The sequence below is a fragment of the Kogia breviceps genome, chromosome 3, assembly GCF_026419965.1.
Source record: "Kogia breviceps isolate mKogBre1 chromosome 3, mKogBre1 haplotype 1, whole genome shotgun sequence".
NCBI lineage: Eukaryota > Metazoa > Chordata > Mammalia > Artiodactyla > Physeteridae > Kogia > Kogia breviceps.
This window is the reverse complement of record NC_081312.1, coordinates 119850456-119874115: the sequence shown is the minus strand read 5'-3', so window position 1 is coordinate 119874115 and position 23660 is coordinate 119850456. Positions and strand designations below refer to the sequence as shown.

At 36.9% G+C, this 23660-nt stretch overlaps 1 protein-coding gene across 12 annotated transcripts in view; it reads left to right on the top strand.

The window, feature by feature from the left end:
• Positions 1–23660, top strand: part of CHD2 (chromodomain helicase DNA binding protein 2) — a 135879-nt gene that overhangs the window by 5769 nt on the left and 106450 nt on the right. For 5 of the 12 annotated variants that reach the window (XM_059056115.2, XM_067029551.1, XM_059056113.2 and 2 more), the window contains exon 1: positions 11253–11371. In XM_059056115.2, coding sequence (XP_058912098.1) covers positions 11271–11371 — 101 coding nt within the window. In that variant the 5' untranslated portion in view covers positions 11253–11270. Of the gene's footprint in view, positions 1–6602; positions 7112–7458; positions 7592–10802; positions 11372–23660 lie in introns of those variants that run through there. The other 7 variants (XM_067029553.1, XM_067029550.1, XM_067029549.1 and 4 more) reach the window with 4 other exon arrangements.

The following is a 23660-nucleotide window of genomic DNA, read 5'->3' as shown; positions in this document are numbered from 1 at the left end:
GAGCTTTCCTTAAACTTGAAAGCCCAACAAAAAGTTTTTTTTCACACTGGGGTTTTGCCTTGATATTAGAAGGTTTGGTTACTACTACTACCGTGGAATTTCTAATTCCCCATCTGAGAAATAGTGGGAAAAGAGTTAGTGGTAAGACTGTAGAAATGAATTTGGATGAATTCTCAAAAGGATTTATTATTGACAGAACTTTTTAGGTATGATAATTATTTAAGTAGTTGTTTCATAAATAATTTTTTGAATCACATTCAGGAATCTAGATTCTAGATTATATTCTTTGCTCCTAATTACTACTTCAACTTCTATTGTATAAATGGCTACTAGGGCCTGTAAAATAGTGAAGTTTTTTTTCTTTTTTTAATGGGGGATGGTGAGAGCAGAGATGAAAACTTTCCTAATGTAGTGTAATTTATTGACTTTTCATGCCTTATATTTTAAAACGATTGCCTGGCACATAGTGGATGCTCAATAAATACTTATTGATTTTTATTGTATATACTTGATGTTAAACATTATCAACTAGTGTTTTGGGTCTAACCTACTAAAAAGTGAAGTTCATTATTTATAATGCTTTAAATACTAATTTTTAGGTATACTTGAATGCCAAAACTTTGACTCAGTAAAAACTTTAAAGTTACAAGAAACTACAACTTTCAGTCTTTCATGGACATGTAGTCAAGTTTTAAACTAAATGGGATAATGGGGGAAGATTTGATTGTAAAAACCTTAAGTAAGATGACTGTTTCTTAGTATAGTTGAACAACATAGTTTAACAATGTTGTGAACAACAGCTGGCTGGGGTTTTTGTAGTTAGTTTTTATGCACATTTTATTTAGGACCCAGACTTGTTAATAAGTTTTAATCCTGTTGAGGAGTCAAGGTTTTTTGGTAATAAGACAAAATATGTGAATTCATTATTAAATGTTTTCAAATTGAAAAACAACATGAAGAAGATTGAAATTATGTCATAAGTACCAAGAAGCTTAATTACATGATGATAATGATCATCATATGAGCATCAATTTCTGCTTATTGTAATTTTGTACCCATTTGTCCCACTGGTTTAACAGTAACAAATTGTAGTATTTATTAGAGCCACTTGTTTAAAAAATTAAGAATCATTAATCTTTTTCCTTGTACTCTTTCCCTGTCTTGCACATTTTTTGTTGCTATTAAAATGGGGGTTTGCTGGGAAGTAGAGGTAAGGAAATTGAACCCCTCTTAAACACATCCAGTAATGAATCACTTGCTTGCATTTCAAATAACAACTTAACTTTACTATATCCTAGTGTTTTTTTGAACAAATTTACTGAATTAGAATTTAAGACCTCCTTGCTCAATTCTTTTTAATTTCTGGACGTACAGTATTTGGGGATTTTAAGCAGTAGCAGGTACTTATTACCTTCTTACCATGTAAGTCTTTTCTGCCTGGAAATTATCTTAGAACAAGCAATTTGTTCTTAAAAAAAAGGAGGTATAAAATAGTGAACATCATAGTGGAAAAATTCTAAATTTTCATAGTATTAGCTTGAAGATTGTATGTTTGATGGTGGAGTTCTAGATAAAACCATCATTTCTACAGTATGGTTCCAGTAATTCACAAATCTGGAAAGATGTGGAGTAGTAGGGCTTAGATACTAACCCCCCTGCTCAGTTTTCTGTACTGATCTTATTTTAATGCAAAATCAAATTCTCTTTAAAGCAAAGTGTTCTGTCTTTTACAAGTTGACCCCATGATCCTATAGAGTTTTCAGAGATATCATGGCCATTGGAATATAAATTATTTTGATTCATTAAGGTTAGTTTGTAGGTCCTCAGGTACTTTGGTTACTGTGATATATTGGAGGTCTATTTATTGAGGTCTTTCTATATGCCAGGTAATGTAAAAGCTATAAATGTACTAACTCATTTAATCCTCACTACTACTGCCATATAAGGTAGGTACTACTGTTACTTCTATTTTACAGATGAAGAACTGGATTTTGTTACCCAGAAAATTTCCAGGCTCAGAACTCATGCCTGCTTTCTTTTTCACTTTTTAACTTTGCTTATTTGCAAATTTAATTTTTGCAAGAAATTGGAATTCCATGAAAATAAATGGATTTATTCCTAATCCTTTACTGTTCTTTTAGGTGCTTTGATATTTGACTGAGCACTTTTGCTTATTAACAGAATTCTCACTTCTGGGTTTTCATTGGCTTTATAGGAGTGCAGATCATGGCTTTCTTGTAGAATTCTTTTTCTTCTCCGCCCCCCGCTTTTTTTTTTTTTAACCATGTTAAATATATGACAGTATATGTGATAGCATGACCAATATGCTAGTATTTTTTAATCTATTTTTGCCACACAAGCTGGTACATTAATTAGTTTTGATATGGTTTTAATATCATTGGGCTTTTCTTTTGGAATTTTTTTTTAAAATGTGGTTTTAAAAAGAAATTTCTTAATAGTGTCTGTAATGAGTTTTTTACCTCTTACCTTGTGGTAGAAGAATATAAAGCATGGAGTTTATCACTTAATGTATTAGATTGAATAAATTGTACCTATAGCCATTGAAATGACTAGCTTGATATGAATGCATTAATATCACCGTTCATCATAATAGTATTTACATTCCCAACTTCATTGAGAGCTTGATCCTGCATTGTAACAGTAGTGATTGGGGAGAAATTTGTTGATAATTAACTTTGCAAGAGGAATGATGGTATTTTTATTTTTATACTTTTATATAGAAATATGTCCCTTAATTGTAAGGAGTGAACAAGTGGAAGATATTTTACTGATACGGGGAATAAATGAGTTACTTTTAGTTCTCCTTTTAGGCTGGAGAGAAATCGGCAAAAAATGTTTTGGGAGAAATAGCTTTCGTTTGATGTTTATTACTGATGTTGTGATGCTCATTTTCAGTATTTTTTTAAATGAGTGGTGTGGTGTCTCTTGGTTAATCAAATGGTTTATTAAGTAGATTTTTGTATTGTATATAATAGACAAATCCTCATTGTAGTTTTGGAATCAAGGTACTATCTAATGAGTAAGAAATGACCTTATATTTAATAATCTCCTAGTCAGTCACTCAGACTTTATTGCTATAAATTTAGTTGGAGAGCTGCAAAATTTATAAAGAAGACTAGGGTTAAAACTTATTTTTCTAATTATGTTTTATCATGATGAATCAGGACCATGTATTTAGTGGTAAAATATCCTGGCTTCCCTTAATCTCCTTACTTCAAATTATTTAAGCAATGAATTTTTTTTAGAAAATGAACATTTGATGTTTTTGCAATGAGAATATTTTATTTGTATTGAATTTGAAATCTGATAGCATTTTATGGCAAATATCAAATAAGGCAGGGAGATATTTTGCATTTCTGATGATTTTGTTTTCTAGTGGCTACCTATTTCCTGCATTCTCATATATGTAGCTAAAGATAGTGACATCTATATTGGCCATTTGTGTTATCTATGCAAAATTAATTAAGATCTGTTGGACTGGAAAACTGCTATGATCCACTGCTTCGGGTTTTTTTTTAATCCTTTAAGATTCTTTTCCATATTTAGTTTTATTTGAAGAAGCTTGGAAAGTTTTCTGCATTGAGATTTAGAATCCATAGTGTTGGTGTAATTTAGCTTTCCAGAATTTTTGAATTTGAATTTTTGTTTTCACTTCTCATGTAGACAGTATAACAACATTACATTTAACTATTAAAAATTTGACTCTTCACTGCCACATTTTTATGGTTACTGTGTATCTGTGACAGTAAAAACTTTGTTACTGGTGTGCAGTTTTGCCATGATTCTCTTATTGAGAAGATGTATGTGCAGAACATACAACTTTAATATAATACAGTTTTATAGTTTAAAGCTGTTATAAAATTATTAAAGCTTTGTGTATGGTAAGAGTATCTTCAAGGTGGGTGGATGTTCTCTGAAGGAGTAAGATTATTGATATTCCAACAGCATTTTTTTTCTTTTAATGTTTTCATCAAGCACCCAGTCAGCTTGAAGAGTCTCAAATGGACCCTACCACTGAGAAATCAAGATGGCAGTCCACTATGGGGAATTGAGAAAAATGGATTAATACAAGAGTGCTGTGATAATATACAACCAAGACAGGGTTCTTTTAACATGGATTTCATGAAATGAATGAAGATATATAGGTTTCTTACCCAGGACAAATGGACAGTGAATTTGACTTTCCTAGAGACTTTGTATCATTAAGAACATTTTTGACATTTGGAGAAGAAAGATGGCACATTACAGATGATAGTTTGTATGCCTGGAATTTTTTGCAGTTTGATTTGTATGAGTATGATCTTGTGGAATGTTCACTTTAATAAAATTTCTAACACTTAAAAATTTCTCAGTTTGGGCTTTTTTATTTTAAGCTGAAGCTTCATTAAATACTTGGTGTCGCCTTAAATAACTCTTTGACCTTTACAGTTGCCCAGCAGTAAAGTGTACTGAATAAAGCTGGTAAAATGGAAATGTTGTACTGGAAAATATTTTACTTGGTTAATATTTGTCTTTTTACAAAGTTGTGGAAATTTATTTGTGCTTTAAAAGATGGTTGTCCAGTTAAAATGCTATTTTATGCTTTCTTGAAACATCTTACAAAATAGGTTAACTAGTGGGTAATAATAGGATGTTTAATTTGCTGTGAGATTTTAATGAACTTTTATAACAAAATGCCTTTTGCCTCAAAATTCAGCATGAGTGATACAGTATTTTTCTGACTTATTTTTTTCTGATGGAAAAGGTTCCTTTTACCTATGCTTATTAAATACTATAAATAAAACATGTTGCAGAATATCTGAACATTTAAATTAAACTGAAACCTCCTATAGTCTTAATAATAGTTAATATTAGGTGAAGAGATGTTGGATTTATAAGGGAAGCTAGGGAGGTCCTTAGGGTATTCACAAAAGGACTTAAAATTTTGGTGGCAATAATGTCTGCAATAGATTTTATAAAATAGGATTGATTACTGTATTTTTATTACTCTGTACATTTAGGAATTTAGAATAAATGAACCACACCATGTCATAGATAAGTTATGTTTGAATCCTAGGTGAATACTGGTTTGATTCATTGATAAATAAAATCAGTTTCAGTTACTATTATGGGGTGTAGTAGGCTTTATTTTGATAAACCAAATGAATTGTTGATTATATTTTCCCGTTACACGGAGAACAAGTAATAGTGCAGCTTTAATTTTCTTTTGGTGAGAAAGTGTTAATCATACCATATTTGTGATTAATGTCAAATACCAGGGTATACATGTTGATGATCAGTATATATGCAGTATTTGTTCTCATTGGCTGATTTGAATTGGTTGGTTTGTATAAATCAAAAGTGAGATTTTGGATTTTGATTTTGGTAGAGAATTATCTTGTAGAAAGTTTGGGATTGAAGCTGGCTTTTGATTATGGATTTTATATTTACCTAGGTTTGACATTGTTGATTTTGTTGGGTATAGATCTAAAATGGTTTTCTCAGTGAGGGAAGGGCATTGTTCTGGCAGGTAATAATGTTGAGTAAGGAAAGTTGATTGGATTTTTTTTGATGTGAATGTTTTCTTGGGGTGCTTGTTGAGAAAGTGTTGAATAATTTGGTTTTGGCATTAGTAAATTTGTTTCCTTAGATCTCACGGTTTTGATATTTAGGAGAATTTGCCCTGTGACATTACTTGATAACTTTCCATCATATATGACAGATTGTTATTAGTTTACCATTGTTGAAATGGGTATATACTTAGAATTGATTTGAAATACAAGGGAATGGTTGAGATATTATGTGTTGTGTTCGTTTGGGAGGTGGAGTTTCTTGGGTTTGTTTTTTCATGGTAGTTCCATGCGTTTGAATTAAGAACATTGTTTTGCCCAAATCAGTGTGGTATGAGAATTTTTGGGGTAAGGTTTTGGCAAGGTTATATAATGGGTTAAAGAATTTTGTGAAAGTATGAAGAAAATTTGAGATTCTTGAATAAAAACTAGTTGCATTAATTTTTGCCCTAATGCAACTGAACACTAGGGAGGCGCTCTTGAGTTGTACCCCTTTCTTGCAGTTGGGATGGAAAATTCCCCCTTAAACTTAGTCCTTAGATAATTTTTAGGCTTCCTAAAGAAGGCAAGACTTGAATTTAATTTATTAAGTTGAGGTTTTGCTTTTATTTTGAAACCATTTTACCCATGTGGGGGGTAGTTTTTAAAAAGATTAATACTTAAGCTGAGCTTTATATACTCTAAGAATTATCCCTCTTTCAAAATGGCTTGATAAAACACCCACTTCCTGTCCAGAGAGGAAGTTATTTTAGCTCAAGGACTGAAATATTTAGCAGATCTTTAGACAAAAGGAACAAATTACATTTCTCTCTGGCTTAAAAAGGGTGCTTGAGCCAGAGGGGGTTAAGAAACCCTCCCCCCTCCCCCTGATGGGGTGGTCTGGAGGGGCAGGGAGGGGTGGGGGTAGGGGTCCTTAGGCTCCCTGGGATGGAGGATTTTTTTTTTTTTTTTTTTTTTGGTGGAGATGAAGGGGTGGGTCTATGGTACATCACCTGAGTTGTGGGGTAAATGTAGAGAGTGTCAATCAAAGGCAGAGCTCTCAGAGCTGGGAAGGAGGCTCTAGATGGCGGCTGTGCCTTAGAGAGAGCGCGCTCTGCTCCCTGCCTTCGCCTCACTTTACGCAACTTTCCCTAACTTTCAGGCAGCCTCAGGGGGCCCCCGCAGCCCCCTGCCTGTCCTAGTGACTTACTGGGGTCGATTCGAACCTTTTTTAGGGAGAAAAGCAGCTTTTGGGAGCTTTCTTTTCGTGCCTTGTTGGAAAGAAGCAGCCGTACTGAGAGCCCAGGTCGTTGTTTTTTCCAGCTTAGAAGCCATGGCGCACCTCCATTTTTGTGCGCTCTCCTAATGAGGTTTTTTTTCTTCCGGACCCGTTTTAGGATTAATTGTTGCTGTATTTTTTTGACCAGTTAACATATTTGAGGATAATTTTATTTATTTTTTGTTTTTTAACGGAGAATTTTGTTTTTATTTTTAATTATTTGGATCTGATATTTTTCTACTACTAGATAGGACTCTTGCTTTGGACCTACTACATGGATCAGGTAAGTTCATGATCATTAGTGATAATTTAAAAGATTTATATGTTCATGTTTGCTTTATTTTCTGTAAATATGAGAAATTCCTGGATGACGCAATAAGATACAGAGATTGTTATTTGTATCCACTGTGTTACTTTGAGAAACTTTCCTTATTGATAGTGATGATTCTCCCTGTTCGGTTTAGCCTGTTTTTATGTGTTTTTTTTTAAAGAAAAAATAGAAATATTTTGCTTTTTGGTGCTTACCGCTGTTGTGTTATAACAATATCGTTACATCGTCAGGACTTTGTTCCTGATAATAAAAACCATCGATAGAAGCTGGGACCTTACCTTTCTTTCAACTTTTGACAGTAAATACCTGGGCACAGGACTTCAAAGCAAACACAGATTCCCCCTCCCCCTTAATATTTAAGAATTAAAAGATGATGAGAAATAAGGACAAAAGCCAAGAGGAGGACAGTTCGCTACACAGCAATGCATCGAGGTATGAGCTATCAACTTTCTTCCTTTTTTCTTTTTTTTGGGGGAAACCTCAGCTTACATTGTTCACCTTGACAGACAAGGATAGCTATCTGTTTTATTTTAAGTATTTTACTAATTTGGATTCGTTTTTTAAAGCGTGACCTTGAGATTGCTAATATGCCACACCCTAATTTTTTGGTAGCAATTTATGAAAGTTAAGTTGTGACTTAAGGCCTCTTACAGCAGTCAAAAGGTAAGGTACCTTTATTCAAGGGGGCCTTTCCTGTAAACTACAGTTTTTTTGTCAATAAATTTCAGTTTTTAGGTTTTCGTGCTGTAGGAAAATGACCTTGTCGGTTTAGCCATTGCTGCATTGCACCATTTTACATACAAGGCAAATTTTTTCTTTGAAGAATCTAGGATACCCAAACTTGTAACTGAAGGCCATAGAGGAGCCTTGTGGTAGTAAATTATAGTAAATAGACATTTGAGAAAGTTATATGAATGAAAAAATGTACATTTTAAAATGAAATTGCAAAAAGGACCCTTTGACTGATGCCTCTCAGTTTATATTTTTATTTGACTCTGTATTTCTTTTGATACTCTTGACATTTTAGGAAATTTTGATAAGATTTATCAAAACCTTTACTCGATGATTACAGTTCCTGCATTTATGAGATCAGACCTGTGATCACAGAAATCTTGGAATGCTATTAATATGCTTCTATTTTGTGTTTGCTACTGATTGTAATTGTATATTTTATATTTAAAATACTTTATGGTTTGCAGTTGTATGCTTATATTCAGACAGTGCTCTCTGGTTAGTAGATGTAGTATTTTATCCTTGCATTTTAGTTGTAGCTGCTTTAAATTTATTGATTTATTTCGACAGAGTCGTCTGGAATGCTTTATCTCCTGAAGCTTACAAATGTACTGTTTGTTCAAATCATGATTTGTTTCACATTTGTTGGAGTTCACCATATTAGTGACTAAGTAATAAAGCCTCTAAGATGTTTTGTTGTATGAAAAGCCTCTAAGATGTTTTGTATGATCTGTATATTAATTTTTTAAAGTATATATGAATGCATTTCTTGATGTGTGTTCTATGAATTGTCATGTTATAAATTTTAAATCATGCATTTAACAAGAATTTGGTTATAATTTTTTTCTCCCCAGCCTTGCTTGCTCTTTTATAATTTTATATAAACAATATACTTTATTATTAGGTTAGTGATTTGAAAGTTTTGAAAATGGTTTATTATATGTTAAATTTTTATGTTTTATAAGACTTAAAATATTTTGACCCTTGCTTTTAAAAATGCCTTTCCAAATTCTTTTGCACATTGAGTTGTCACATAGTTTGGATTACTGTCTTTGGAATTGAATTGCCCGTGTAATTACCTAGGTTAGATTTAGGACAGAAAACTTTGCTACTGATTCTAAACTGATTTTTCTGAAAAGCGATGGTGATTGAACAAATAGGAATCCCTAGGTATCTGACAAATTAAAGATTCAATACCTAAAATTGGTACTCCCTTGAGTGTATGATTTGCATATCTCACATGGGTTTTGGCTTTCTCAGGCAAGGTTTGTGGTTAACATCATTGATCAGACTCTGCTTTCTAATTTAAAAAAATTAAGCGGTGGTGGTGTTCTTTCTTGTAATGATACTCTGACCTGGAAAACAACATGGAAGTTGCCATGCATTTGTCTCCTGGTAATGAGGTTGCAGCTTAACTAGAGGCATGCACTGTACTTTTGAAAGTGTTTTTTTGTCACGTATATTTTGATTGATATACCTGATGAGTGTCAAAAAATATTTGAGAGACTCCTTGAAAAGAAGATGGAGTGTTACATTACTGTTACCCTAAATTGCATACCTTAATACATGCACATAATTATGACATCACTTCCTTTTAAAATTGTAAAGCTGTAGAATGTTCGTGGTGTTTTATTGTAGTACATTAATGTTATTTTTAAGTGAGCTAAAATTAAGGTGACTTTTACTGTAACTAGAACTTGGTTCCTTAATCCATCAGAATTTCTCCATAAGGACCTAGTTTCTATGGCATAAAGTCATGTTTAGGGAATACTACAGGAATCAACTTTTGCAGCCTGAGCCACAGGAGAGGAAGGGAGGAGTTTGCAGGTCAAGTAAACTTTTTGTTCTGAGATTTACTTTAAGACCTGAAAGAATTGAGTGTAAATTTAGGTATGGCTGGTATTCTCCTGTTTTTGGAAATAATGGCAATACTTAATAGTCATTATGTAAGTTTGTTGTTCTTTTGAAGTTAATGCTTAAGTATAATGTTATATTTTGTATATCATGATTTTTGAAGGTTAAAAAGTTCATTTTCAAAAACATGATTTTAAAGATACTTGATATCTAAAATTTTAAAACAAAAGTTTTCGTGATGGACGTATATACAAGTGTATACCACACACTTATTTAAAATAATTTGCGGTTTGGGGTAACTTCAGTAATATCACAAAATGGGAAGAGAAGGAAATGTGAATGGAACTGCACACAAAGAGCTCTGTGTGTTCTAGGACGACGCTGCGTTTTCAATTTATCATAAGAACTGAAACAGTTTATTAAATTTATCTCCAAAACGTCTGCCTCTGAACCAGATTTTATTTTGATAACCTGAGGTGCGGGCAAAATCTTTTAAATCAGCCTTTTAGTTGTTACTCTAAAAGGCTGGGGATAGTTAGAAATTGGCATAAAGCAGTTGCTTGTGGAGTGGAACAGGGAGTTTTTTAAGTGGCAGCCATTTTATGATGCTGATAATTCTTAGGAATCGGGATTTTTTGAGAAGATTGAAAATAAAGCGAATTGAAACCTGAAATACCGAAGTATCTCCCCCCTCCCCCTTTTTTGTTCTTTGGTACTGAAATAAAGGGCAGCTTGGTAGTTAGCGCCGGCAGCAGCTCTCTGAGCCCCTGGCATCTTGGTGCAGGTCCAGCTCAGTCACAAAATGGCTGTTCCTTTGTGCCGCAGCGCTGACAGACATACTGCATTGCACTGTGTACTCGCCAAACAGCAGGAAGTTGCCGTGCCGAGTTCAAAGGCCGGCCGGCGCCGGCGCCGACTGCTGATTGGCTGTGCGCGCGCTTGGTAACAGCGGGTCAACAGCGGCGGCCTGTGGGCAGGCTCCGCCCTGCGACGTCAAGCGCCTCGCCGCCGGGTGGAGCGGGCGCAGTGACGTTAGGCTGCGTGCGCAGCCTACGTCGTTCCTCTTTTCCGCTTAGCCAGCCGCAAGCGAAGGGGTACGGGGCGGGAGCGGGGGCGGAGGGGGGAGGGGAAGGGAACGCAGTCTGGGACTTTCCGGTGGGCGCGCTCTCCTGCGCGATTTCGCCCCTGGCGGCGCCCTCCTCCCAGCCCTGTGGCCGTCTCCACCCTGCAGCGTGTATTTTTTGCCCATCCGTAGGAATGGTTTTCCTGTTTTAGAAGCGGCTTCTGCTTTTGGAGAAAGTAAAAGGCATTAATCGGAAACCTTCAAGTCGAATACCTGCCAATTTTTATCGTTTTCGCTTTCCTTTCTCATACTGTAGCGGGTCTTTTTTTTTTTTCTTTTTTGTGTTCACTGTGAAGAGATTAGTGAGTTTGTTACCACTGACCAAAAGCGTTTCAGTATCAAGAGGAGATATTTTTATTTTAATTGAAACTTGTTAATGGTGTTACAGCTGTTGTTTAATACATGGCTCATAAACAAAGGGAAGATTATTTGAATTTGTCCCCGTGCATTTTTACTTGGTACCAAACATTTTCTCAATTGGCATTTGATGGAGAAAAACTCAGGTCAGTATGTGCAAAGTGATTTATTTTTAAGATTAACAGCGGGATAGTTAAGTAGAAAATAGTTAAGAGATTCTCACCTGATCAGTAACTACTAGGTTACTAATATTAGGTTAACTTAAACAACAATATAGCAATAGGCATCCATAACTGTGCAAACAAGTGTTAGAAAACAACTCTTCTTAAGTGTTAAAGCACTTGCTGAAGAATAGTGACTCCCAAAGCTTGGCCAGTAGTGGAATTACTTGGCAAAATCTTAGGAAACTTCTCAGATCCCCCATTCTGGAAATTTGAATTCAATCCTGGTAAGCTTGTTAAAATGCTGTAATGATGCTCATGGTCTGCCTTGTTTGGAAACCCTTGCAAGCATTTATGGTTAAAAAAAAAACATAGCTTACCAACGGTGACTGTAATTTGGTCACAAGTAATGAATTTAAGTAAGACGGAAAGACTATTGGTGTTTTCGTAATCGTACCTTGGTGAAAAGTTTCTCCTAAGCTTTTGGAGTGTTTTTAGCAATAACTGGAATGATCTGTCATATAGCTGGCAATAATTCAGAAATTTTTTATTGAGTTGAAAGTATGGTACTTTGAAAGAGCTGTTTACCTGGGCATATCGTGAGTTTCTGAATAAAGGTTATAGAAGATAAAATTCACTACATTATTAATTGGTTTTGTAGGTTCGCATAGTCTTGGTTCTTTACGAAGAATTCTTTGTGGAAACTTTAGGTGAAATTGAGTTTTCAGTTTGTTTTATAGACTCGTTCGTTCATCAAAGCTTCTGTAAGTGATTTTTAAAGTATATGCTCAAATACGAAATTTTTAACAGCCTTAGGGACAAATACGTAAGAATTTGATGATCATTAACATATTAGCAACTTCTGAAGGTGGATATAAAGCAAGAAGAAAGGTTCTTTCTGTGTATGGAGATTGAATTCTGGTTAGTTGTATTAAAATTTTATTTGCTAAATACCTTAAATTAAAAGATAGAATTAAGTAACACTGCAGTCGTGTTCCAGGGTATAAACTGCTCTGTTGTAGATGTAATAAATACTGTTACTATGTGAGTTAAAATGAACATTATGATATAACTATATCTGTGAACAGTTTGCATGCCATTTGGAGCCAATTAACTTTTTAAAGAACCAGAGTATTAGGTCTGTTCATTGAGCTTTCTGTGGGTTTTCCTCCTGTGTGCAGAATGTAATGAAATGGCAAGAAAAGTGCTGATTAATCTTTCCTCTTTCTTTTGGATTCTTGTTTTGAAAACCTGCAGTTTCCAGTTGATATTTGGGTCTTTGGGGAGAGTAACATCTTTTGTAAAGTATAAGCAGTTGCAGGAAGGTGGGCAAACCGTATTTCATAAGTAGCTTTAGTTATAAAAAGTTTTAGCAAGTTATTGTTTGAGAGATGAATCTGGAAGTTTAGTTGAATTTTACCTGACAGTATGTGAAACTCACAGATTTTATAATTGATTGGTTTACTTACCCCCTCCCATATACAGCAAACCCCTGACAATTGTGAGAGATAACCTCCTAAAAACCCACCTATTTCCAGCCTCCTGTCATTTCTCCCATAAAATGTGGCACAGTCAACTTGCTCCTGACATAAAAGTTAAGTGACTGCTCTGTGTGATATTTGGTAAATTTATACTGGGCACGAGCATCATTTTTTTAAGGTCTTTTAGCTTGTTTGTTTGTTTTGAAAACCTTAGAACTGAGTTGATTTTCTTAAGGAGGGCGTTTTAGCGGAGAAATTTTTTTAATCACCCAAGAGGTATTTTGTATACATATAAAAACAACTATGTTGGCCTACTTGGCTGGTGTTTGGTACTATAGCTGAATAATTCCTTCCTGCATTTCAACCTGATTGATTGGGCATTGAATTCAAATTCATACCTCACCAAAATTGCCTATTACTACTTCTTTGGAACTTTAGTGTTATTAGTATAAATCCAAACAACAGAAGTTGACACAGTTCACCAAATGCCCGGGGTCTGTTTTATGTTTATTTTGTTTTCAGTAATTTAGCACAGCGTTGGAGCACATATTTTATGTTACGACCTTGCTCCTAATCAGTCTAAACTAATTGGTAAGGGAAGTCTGGGGGCAGAGACCCTTTTATTAAAAGCTCCTATACTGGGTGTATTGGAGGTGGGGGGACAAGGCTTTGCTTGGTGAAATAAATCATGGAGAATGTAGGTGTATGGAAGGCACTCATGCTGCATTTCAAAACAGTTCCAATTTAGCATCTTACTGTTAACATGTTTGGTTAAGTCACCTTTTTTTCTTCCAGCTTTATTGAGATATAATTGACATACAGCACTGTGTAAATTTAAGGTGTACAGCATAATGATTTGACATACATACATCATGAAGTGATTACCACAATAAGTTTAGTGAACATACATCATCTGGTAGATACAAAATTTAAAAATTGTTTTCCTTGTGATGAGAACTTTAAGGATTTACTTTTTAAACAACTTCTATATAACATACAGCAGTGTTAATTACATTTATTGTGTTTTACCTTACATCCCTAGTACTTATTTGTTTTATACCTTTTAGCTATCTTCATTCAATTCCCCCTTCCCCCAGACCCCTCACTACCCCCTCCCCCCATCCCCCAACCCTGCCTCTGGTCCACAAATCTGATCTCTTTTTCTGTAAGTTAGTTTTTGAAGTATAATTGACCTACAACATTATGTTAATATATTTGGCTAAGGTCACCATTTTTGTTATTTTAGTGATAGCTTCTGGAGAGTCCCCAGAGTTTAGGGGAAAATGTGATTACTCTGATCTTGATGGTGAGAGTGTTGCAGAAGAGCAGCAGCTAAGGCATCATTCTAAAGATAGTCTTGATTTTATACTTAGGATTCAGTTCTGATGAGTTATTTTGTAATTTGTGAAGTCTTTAAGTGTTCCTTCTGTGCCGGGCAAGAGCTGTGTACAATGATAGGCACTAGTGCAGCATTTACTTTAGTACTGAAAACTTTTCTTCCCAATTTAGGCTAATGAAGTACACTGTTGGAATTTTCTCATTTCTGAAATGTGGATATGGGACTTCCCTGGTGGTCCAGTGGTTAAGACTCCGAGTTTCCACTGCAGGGGGCTCGGGTTCCATCCCTGGTCCAGAACTAAGATCCCGCATGCCGCGCGGCTTGGCCAAAAAAAAAGTGTGGATAATGACAGTCTTCACTGGGATATGAAGATTAAATCATACAATGCCTATGAAGTATTTAGCAAAGAGAGACTGTTACACTGAAAGTACTCCATAACTGCAAGCTGCTAGTAATATTTTATTCCTAATGCTTCAGCTTTCTTTCTTTCTTTTTCTGTTCTTTCTAAGTCCCTCTTTAAGAGCAGGCTGCCTGTGAGGTTCTGTGGCTGGTGGCCTGGCTTCCCAGGAGTCTGGTCTCTTTAGGCAAGTGAAGGAGAGAGGTTTGTTAAAATGATTTTAGGAGGCAGGTCCTCTTTTAGTTAGTTGAAACCATGGGTGTATTTTGCAGTTAATCCTAATTGTTTTTATTTTTAAAATTTATCCCCCTGAGAAACCCAGCCTTTTGAAGGGAGCATATGATTCTTTCTGGACTAGACCAGCTTGTGTGAGTCATAGCCCTCCTCTTGGCAGTCACTCTGAGTAGATGCCTTATTTCCTCCTTCTGGAGCTGGTAATTGTTGCCCTGGTTTACCCTCTGCCTCATTTCCCTGTCAAGCTGTACAGAGTGAATAATTAATACCAAGGTGCAGTGCTGTTTTGGTTATAAATGTACTGCAGTAATATTTACAACAAAATCTAATTGGCTGTAGCTTGCTTTTACTAATCAGTCTTCAGCATAGCGGCATTTGATTTAACATAATGCCTAATGTCCAGTTTATTCTGTTAGACCTATAGTCTCATGATGTGTGTTTTGGGTTTTCTCTGCTTTCTTTATTTCCTTTACTTTTGGTTTATGAGTTCGTTGAATTCTATTTTTTGTTTCTACATCAGACCTTGGAGAGCTTCTAAAAATACCAATGTCCAGCCCAACCCCTGTGATTAATTTTTAAAAGCTCTCCATGTGTTTCCAATTTGCATGTGTTTCCATATGTTTCCCCATGTGTTTTAAATCTTCTGATGGAGCACTTGTTACATTCTTTTCTAATCCTTTGTTTCTCCATTCCTTGTCCTATTTTCGCAGTTCCCTTTTTAGGGCAGCTTGAATTTGGAGGTCTGGAAGCAATGGGGGATGGGGTGCTGATAAGGGGGAGTTGTATGCTTGATGGAAGAGGAAAAGTTTCCGTTTCAATGTCATGCCAGATCCTGCTGTAGCATACCTTTGAAATGTTTATATTGATGGGGTTTTTTCACCTCCAGTTGCTTTAAATTCTAGTGCTATCTCTTCGTAACTGTGATTGTCTACTTGAACCCGTTTAGAGACCTCCAAAAGTTTGGATTCCAGAATTAACTTTGAATGCAGTTACATTCCATTCAGAATTCCTTTCCCCCTAGCTGATAAAGGTAACTTAGGGCTAGAGCAGTGGCCCTGGGTTGTGCTATGAATCACTTTTTAGAGTGATATTTGTCACCCACTGGTGGGCTGTGAATTGTAACAGCGTTAAAGACAGAATAAGAGGATAGAATATAAAAATAAACCTCAGGGTATTGCATTTGTATGAGTTATTTCTTAGTCCAGTCGTGGCTGGTAATCTTTCATTTGGATTTTGTCATGAAGGAAAAGAACATGTGGTGAATACCAGACTACATTTGCATTTTATTGAGTGCTTACTGTGTCAGGCACTGTTTCAAGGAGTTTTGAATGTATATTTTATTTAGTGTGAGGGTTAGTGTAGCAGAAATGATAGTGACCTCCTTCATTAGCATTCCCAGGTTAACTCTCACAGAGCTTTCTTGTTTTGAACTTCTGTGGGTGGTCCTGCATCGTGAGCTCTTCTTATACTCATGTCATCCTGTTCCTTCAGTGGGGTTGTATACTTACCAAGGATTTATAGTTACTTTTCCTGTCCGTTTATTGTGGTTCTGCTTACAGTTGTGCATTTCAATTAAATATCAAGCCAGTAGATGAAATGATTGTTGAGATGTTTCATTGAAAACTGCGTTGATTGTTTTGGAGAGATTCAATAATTGCTAACAATAGTGCCTACTGTGAGCCTGCAACTTGTTCTAAGTCCTTGATATGTGTTAATCTGAGTTTTCCTCAAATCAGGTCTGTGAGGTAGGTAGGATTATCACCCCTCTTTTGTAGATGAGAAAACTGAGGCACGAGGGGGAATAACTGGTAGATAGAACTGGATTCAGACACGGGGAATTTGGCTCCAGGATTAGATCGGTGAGAGGAAACTATGTAGGCGTTGGGGAAAATAGTAAAACTGTAGACCAATTCTGTACTGTTTGTCTTTAAAAACTTAATATTTTTAAAGAAACCAAAAGCTGAAAATCACTGGTGTGATTTATGCCAGAGACGGATTGCTTTTCAAAAGGCGGTGAAGTTAACTTGTATCCAGTGATTCTCCTGGGGGTAGTTTGAGAATCCGCTGGGGAGTAGTGCGAGGAAAGATGGTGGGTGGAGGGGTGCTGGAGACGAGAACCTGGCCCTCCTCTGGTTGGACAGACTCCAGCGCCATACATGCGCTTTGGATTTGGCCACAGTTTGTAGAGATTGAGCTTTGCTTCTAATTTTTTTTTGTTGTGGTAATCTTAGTTCCCACATAGGCTTTGCATCAGAATCACTTGTGAATTAAAAAAACCCGGGCCCATACCTGATTGGATTTGGGGAGTCTTGTAGTGGGAGGGGAGGGAGGGAAGAGGAGAGAGAGGAGGGGAAGGGAGGGGAAGGGAGGGCAGGGGAGGGGGGAGATAATCGGGATTGTCAGAAGGTCTCCAGGTGTGTCCATTGCAAAGCCAGCGTTGGGAACACTTGTCCCATAGACATGCCCTCTGGGGAAATGGTTCCTGAGTGTGGTGGCTGTCAAAAACCTTAAATTAGAGGGCACCTTCAGTTCCAGTTGATAATGCTGGTTGATTTGACATTAAAATGGAGGTAGTATATGGCTGGTAAGTTGTCATTTTGAGGGAAGGGGGTGATGGGTCAAATTCTGGCAGTGTTCCAGTTCCCTTGCTTGATTAAAAGGTTTGTTTCCTCTGAATTTAGCTTTATATAGGCATTTAAGTCCCCAGATTTACTTGCCAAGAATCACCTGGGGTGCTTGTTAAACATATTCCCAGCTTCTCCCCTGGAAGTTTGAGTTCAGTCATTCTGGGGTGGTGCCCAGGAATCTGTATGTTGAACAACAGCCTCCCTTGATTCTTGCACTGAGGCAGGTTTGGGAAATAAGGGCTAATGGAACGGGACTTTGGGTCTCTTTTCTGTTTCTTATTTGGTTTTAGGATCTCAGGCAGGAACCTCTGAGCTTGTTTCTCTATGTTTAAAATAGGGGTAAGGGTATATAGTATGTCTCTCTTGGGGAAGTTAGAATTAAGTAAAATACTGTGTTTTTGTTTTTGTTTTTGTTTTGCCGTATGAGGGCCTCTCACTGTTGTGGCCTCTCCCGTTGCGGAGCACAGGCTCTGGACGCACAGACTCAGCGGCCATGGCTCACGGGCCCAGCCGCTTCGCGGCATGTGGGATCCTCCTGGACCGGGGCACGAACCCGTGTCCCCTGCCTCGTCAGGTAGACTCTCAACTACTGAGCCACCAGGGAAGCCCCCTAAAATACTGTTTTTATAACACTAGTTTTCAGCTTGGGGACACCACCTCCTCCCCCAGCAAGACTTTTGGCAGTGTCTGGAGGTATTTTTGGTTCAGGTCAGGGTGCTGCTGGCATCTAGTGGGTAGAGGCCAGGGATGTTGCTCAACATCCTATGATATACAGGACAGCCCCCCATTCCCCCCCAACAAAAAAACATCAGTAATGCTGAGTGAGTGTGAGAAACTGGTATAAAACAGTAAAGTGCTTGCCACAGTGAGTGTTGGCTGTTATTAAGAAAGTTGGGAGCTCTCACTTTTCCTTTTCTGTGGCCTGATTCAGGGACTTCACTTACTTCCTATGACAGTGTGGTCGTAAGTTCCACATTCACTATTGAGGTTAGCAGCCAGGATGTTTAAATCTCCTTTGAGCTTTGGAGTTGCTAACTTATAAAAGTCTAAAACTATAGCCTAAAAGTTGTTAATAAGGAAAGATAAGACTCAAAGGGCTGAAAGGAACTCCTGGTCAAACAAGTTTGTCTAACCTCAGGGTTCTAAATGGATGTAAGTACATCAGTTGGTATGGTAGATTATAGGGAGAGTTTTTCTCTCTGTAACTGCCTTTCACCGCATGAAGGGTTGGTCTTCCATGTTACCGGAGTAGAAAGCTTGCCTTGCCTTTTATGTTAATCCTTAGTGCTCTGCCAGACCCAGATTGGGATAGGTATTTGCGAAACGAATATTTAATTTGTACCTTATCCAGGCTTCTTGTTACAATTCACTTTCCCCTAATGATATGTATGCCTGGGTTCCATTTGTTTAATGCTTCCTAAACTATTTAGGACTACTCAGATGTTAGTGGTTATTGGGGAGCAGAAGTAGCATAATGGAGATAAAGGTGACTTCTGCCTGGCACCAGCTGAGAATTTTAGAAGTATGGTTATTAAAGATAGATATTCCTCCGTTACCATTGGGCTTCTTAACTTGGCGGGGGTGGGGTGGGGTGGGGGGTGGTTTACTGATGGGACTGAATTAACCCTTTATCTTCGGAAATTGTACACAGCATTTCTGTGTGCATTTTGTCTCTTTACATATATGTACCTTTTTCTGAAAAGAGGATCCTTAGTGTTTCCAGTGTTAAAGTGAGTTCCAAAAGAATTGCTGAATCCTAGGAAGGTCTACTCCGGAATACTGATCAGTTCTTCAATGTTAGAAACAGCTCTTTTTTGAGAAATTAAGAAAAATTCAGAGAAGTTCAAAGAATAAAATTAAAGTTTTCAACAAGTTAAGATATAGTTAAAATCCTAGTCACCCCTTTTCCCTAGTCACTTTCATGAACTTGACATATAAAAACCTTGGCATTTTAAAAACGCACATGGTTCATGTAACGTATTTTGTGTTTAAAAACATAGGATAGTTTTGAAATTGTCATATTGATATTTATAGATCTGATTCATCCCTAGTCTTAACTGTTGTAGTTAATTGCATAGTATGAATGTTTCACATTTTATTTTTGCATTTTCATACATGAACATTTAGGTTATTTCCTCTTTTTTAATCTCATGAGCAGAGCTCTGAACATTTTTATACTTTCCATCTCCTGCACACGTTTGGTAATTTGTTTAGGTTATATACCCACTGATTGACTCACACGATTCATGCATATTTCTAGGGTAATATAATGCCAAATAGCTTTCCAAAGCTTCTACTGATTACTTTTTCAATAATGGTATGTGAGTACTATTTTCCCTACTTTCTCATCATACTTTAATGTTAACCAGACTTTAATTTCTGCCAAGCAGATGAATGTAAAATATGTTGTAAATACACTTCCCAAATTACCAGTGAGGTTTAATTACCTTTTTATATGTTTATGGGCTATTGCAGTTTGGGTTTTGTAATTGTCCATTTCCTTTGCCTATTTTTTTATTGGATTTTTCTTTGCTATGTAACTTCATATGTTGTATGTATAAATCCTTCGTTGTGTATACACTGAACTTTCTTTTCTTAGTCTCTTTGTTGTCTTTGAACCTGGTTTATAATGTAGCTTATTCTTCAGAATCATAGGACCTGAACCAGAGGTGGAGGTTGTCTTAAAGATACTGTTGAATTTATTTAAGGAACTACATCCAGTATATTTTTCATCAGTAAGAAACTCGTGACTTAATCTTTGCCTTTCTATCCTCTTATGACACATAGAAGTGACTGAGAAGGACTTGTCCTGCACCACCCTTGGAATGATTCTGGCCTTAATCTGTTGTTGGGTGGTTTAATAATCTGTTTAACTGATTATGACAGGGACTGCGACACCACTTAGAGGTTAATAGTAGTGTGGATTTCATAATTCAGGCTGTGGGGCTGGGGGATGATATACACACACTTGGGCTAGGCCTCTTACGTAAAATGAAGAGGATTAGAGGGGAATGTTTGCAAATGGCACAGAAGTGCTCCACAAATGTTAGCTATTTTAATATTGATAGAACATAGTCTGGAGATAAACTTTATGGAATTCCAGTGTAGATGGCTTTGCGTTTTTACCAGATTTTGCTTTCGCCACCACCACCAACAAAAAAATCCAGCTCTGCCAAGCAGTTCAGCCATTTTGTAAGTTTAGGAAAATAAACAGTACCCAGTAAGTGCTGAAATGGCAGCTCTTGGGCGGAGAACCCACAGGCTTGCTGTGTAGCGAAGTGTTGCTGTGCTGCCCTCTTGTGGTTATTTGGGAAGCGGTGATTAAAAATTAAAAATGGAACAAAAGCTATTAATGCTGCTTGTTTTCAGAGTCTAGTTGTAAGAGACAGTTAATCACTCCATTTTTGCCAGCTTCAAAAGGGATTTTGAAGAGATGTCAAATCCTTTTGATCAGTGAGTGAAAAGAAGTGTTAAGCTTTTTTTGAAATAAACATTTTTCTATTGGAATTGAAAAATTCCCAATTTTGACTTGTCCCTTTTATTTATTTTTGCATTGTATTTATTTCCCTTGTGATGATTGTTCAAAAATTATAAAACTTGTTTGCAACTTAGGTTTTGAGTAATTTTTAGGTAAACTTATTTTTCATGAGGATTCTGTATGGTGGCGAATCATTCCTGGAAATTCCATTTTTAATTGCCTTATAACTATTAATGCCATTGGAAATCAGGTAATTTTATTACTTTAGGTGAAAGCTTAGCTAAAGGACTACTCACCCACTAACTTGATTTGTCACTTTTTTCAGTCCTGTGGACGTCCCACATCTCCTACTCTTAAATCAACATTATAAGCTACAACTTAATGTTGATAGTATTTAGTATTATCATTCGGCATTAATAGTGAATCTGCATAATATTTCAGGAAATATCCTGCCCTTTGAATGAATAATTAGACCGTCAGTGCCTTAAATGTGAAGGTATTTATAGTTTTTTCCTAAATATTCTTTTTCTATTTCAACATTTAGAAACTTGTCCTCCTAGGAGAAGTATGCAAATTCATTGAGTTATGCCTTTATTAAGGCTTATTTTTAAAAACGTTTTTTTCCCCCGAATATTATTTTAGGCCTCTGAAATCTGACTTGTTTCAGAAATGATGGGGAAAAAAAGAAACACTTGGTCTCACTCTCATTCATATCTTTAGCTCATTTTTTTTTAAAGATATTGGGGGTAGGAGTTTATTAATTAATTAATTTATTTTTGCTGTGTTGGGTCTTCGTTTCTGTGCGAGGGCTTTCTCTAGTTGTGGCAAGCGGGGGCCACTCTTCATCGCAGTGCGCGGGCCTCGCACTATCGTTGCCTCTCTTGCTGCGGAGCACAGGCTCCAGATGTGCAGGCTCAGTAGTTGTGGCTCACGGGCCTAGTTGCTCCGCGGCATGTGGGATCCTCCCAGACCAGGGCTCGAACCCGTGTTGCCTGCATTGGCAGGCAGCTTCTCAACCACTGTGCCACCAGGGAAGCCCGAATATCTTTAGCTCATCTTGTATAGGATTGGGGATACTTAACACCCCTTGACTTGAATTTGACTCTTTTCGTTGGATTTTTTATGAATCACTAAAATTAATACATAACGAATGACTATGAACTCAACCACTCAGCCTCAGTCATAAAACCCACCAATATCATTTTTTATTTCCTTTGGTCTGCGTCAGCTCTTAGTCGAGGCGTGCAGGATCTTTTTTCATTGTGGCGTGGGCCCTTCCTTTTGCGCGGGTCTCTCACTTGTGGCGTGCGGATTTTCTCTCTCTAGTTGTGGTGCATGGGCTCTGTAGTTTGTGGCACGCGCTTAGTTGCCCTGTGGCATGTGGGATCTTAGTTCCCCCTGACCAGTGATCGAACCCTGCATTGGAAGGTGGATTCTTTACCACTGGACGACCAGGGAAGTCCCCCACCAATATCACTTTCTGATTACATCTGCCTCCCTCAACCCCCAGAGGTAAATACAATTGTAAACTTGATGTTTATCTTTTCTTGGGTTTGACTTTCAGAGTTACTAATTTTTTTTTTTTCTAATTGCATTTTTTTTTTTTTTCTAATTGCACCAGTAAGTAGTTCACGGAATCCACTAGGCACTTCAAATAACCCATCCCACAGAGTAAACCACTGTTAGCAATTTGATGATTAAAATGTATTTATGCACATAGACGTGTTTTTTACCTAAAAGGTGTTATATGTATTTTTATGTTTCCATAGGTCACTTTCCTACACAAACACAAATACAGAGCTGCACATGAAGGCATATATACAAAGATATTTATAGTTTTATTGGTTATAGTGAACAATTTGGAAATCTAAATACTCAGAAATATGGAGATATGGAAGTGTATCACGGATATTTGTCACTTGTTGGTTAAGAGAACAGTTTAAAAATAACCTAAATGTTCCATTAATAAGGGGGTGGTTTAAATAAATGTAGTGTATTCATCCTATGAGGCAGTTCAAAGAGAATGAGATATTCATACACACACACATCCATCCTGATGTGGGAATTGGCATTGGATGTTTCCATCACATTTGCAATGATTTATGTCACAGGTTAGAAGAGGGCACAGGCCTGAGATGATCTAGGACGGAGACCCAAGCCATGGAGGCCAGAGCCTACACCTTTTAACTGTACTTCCTCTTTTTTCTTCTTGCCTGGTGACCTTCTGAGTGGTCACAGGTGGAGAATAAGTGACTTAAGATGCCTTAGTTAGCTGGACTAGTCAGCTTTACTGTGCAAAGGACCAAGGAGTCAGTAGGTATAATGAGGCCTTCTAGGTACTCAGTCGCTGTTACAGGGATGCCTGACTGGTTTTGGATGTTGTGTAACAGGGATAAGGTTTATTTTCTGAGTCTAAGGCTTTGAACTCTTGTGGTAAAATAGAATATGAGCTTTTTAGAGCCACACTTAAGGTGGAATTCCTGCTCCCTTCCCCGACTCCCCCAGCACTTACTAGTTTTGTCATTGACCAGGTTATTTAAAACTTCTCAATGTTTTCATCCTTCACATGGGAATAATAGTGTCTAAAAGCGTTGTTCTGGGAAATAAGCAAAATGAACATATAAGGTACTCATCATATTGCCTGGCACCTGTTAGATGATCAGGCACTTAATAAATGGTCTTCCCTTTCTGCTCCCCTTCCCAAAGTAGACGCCCTCC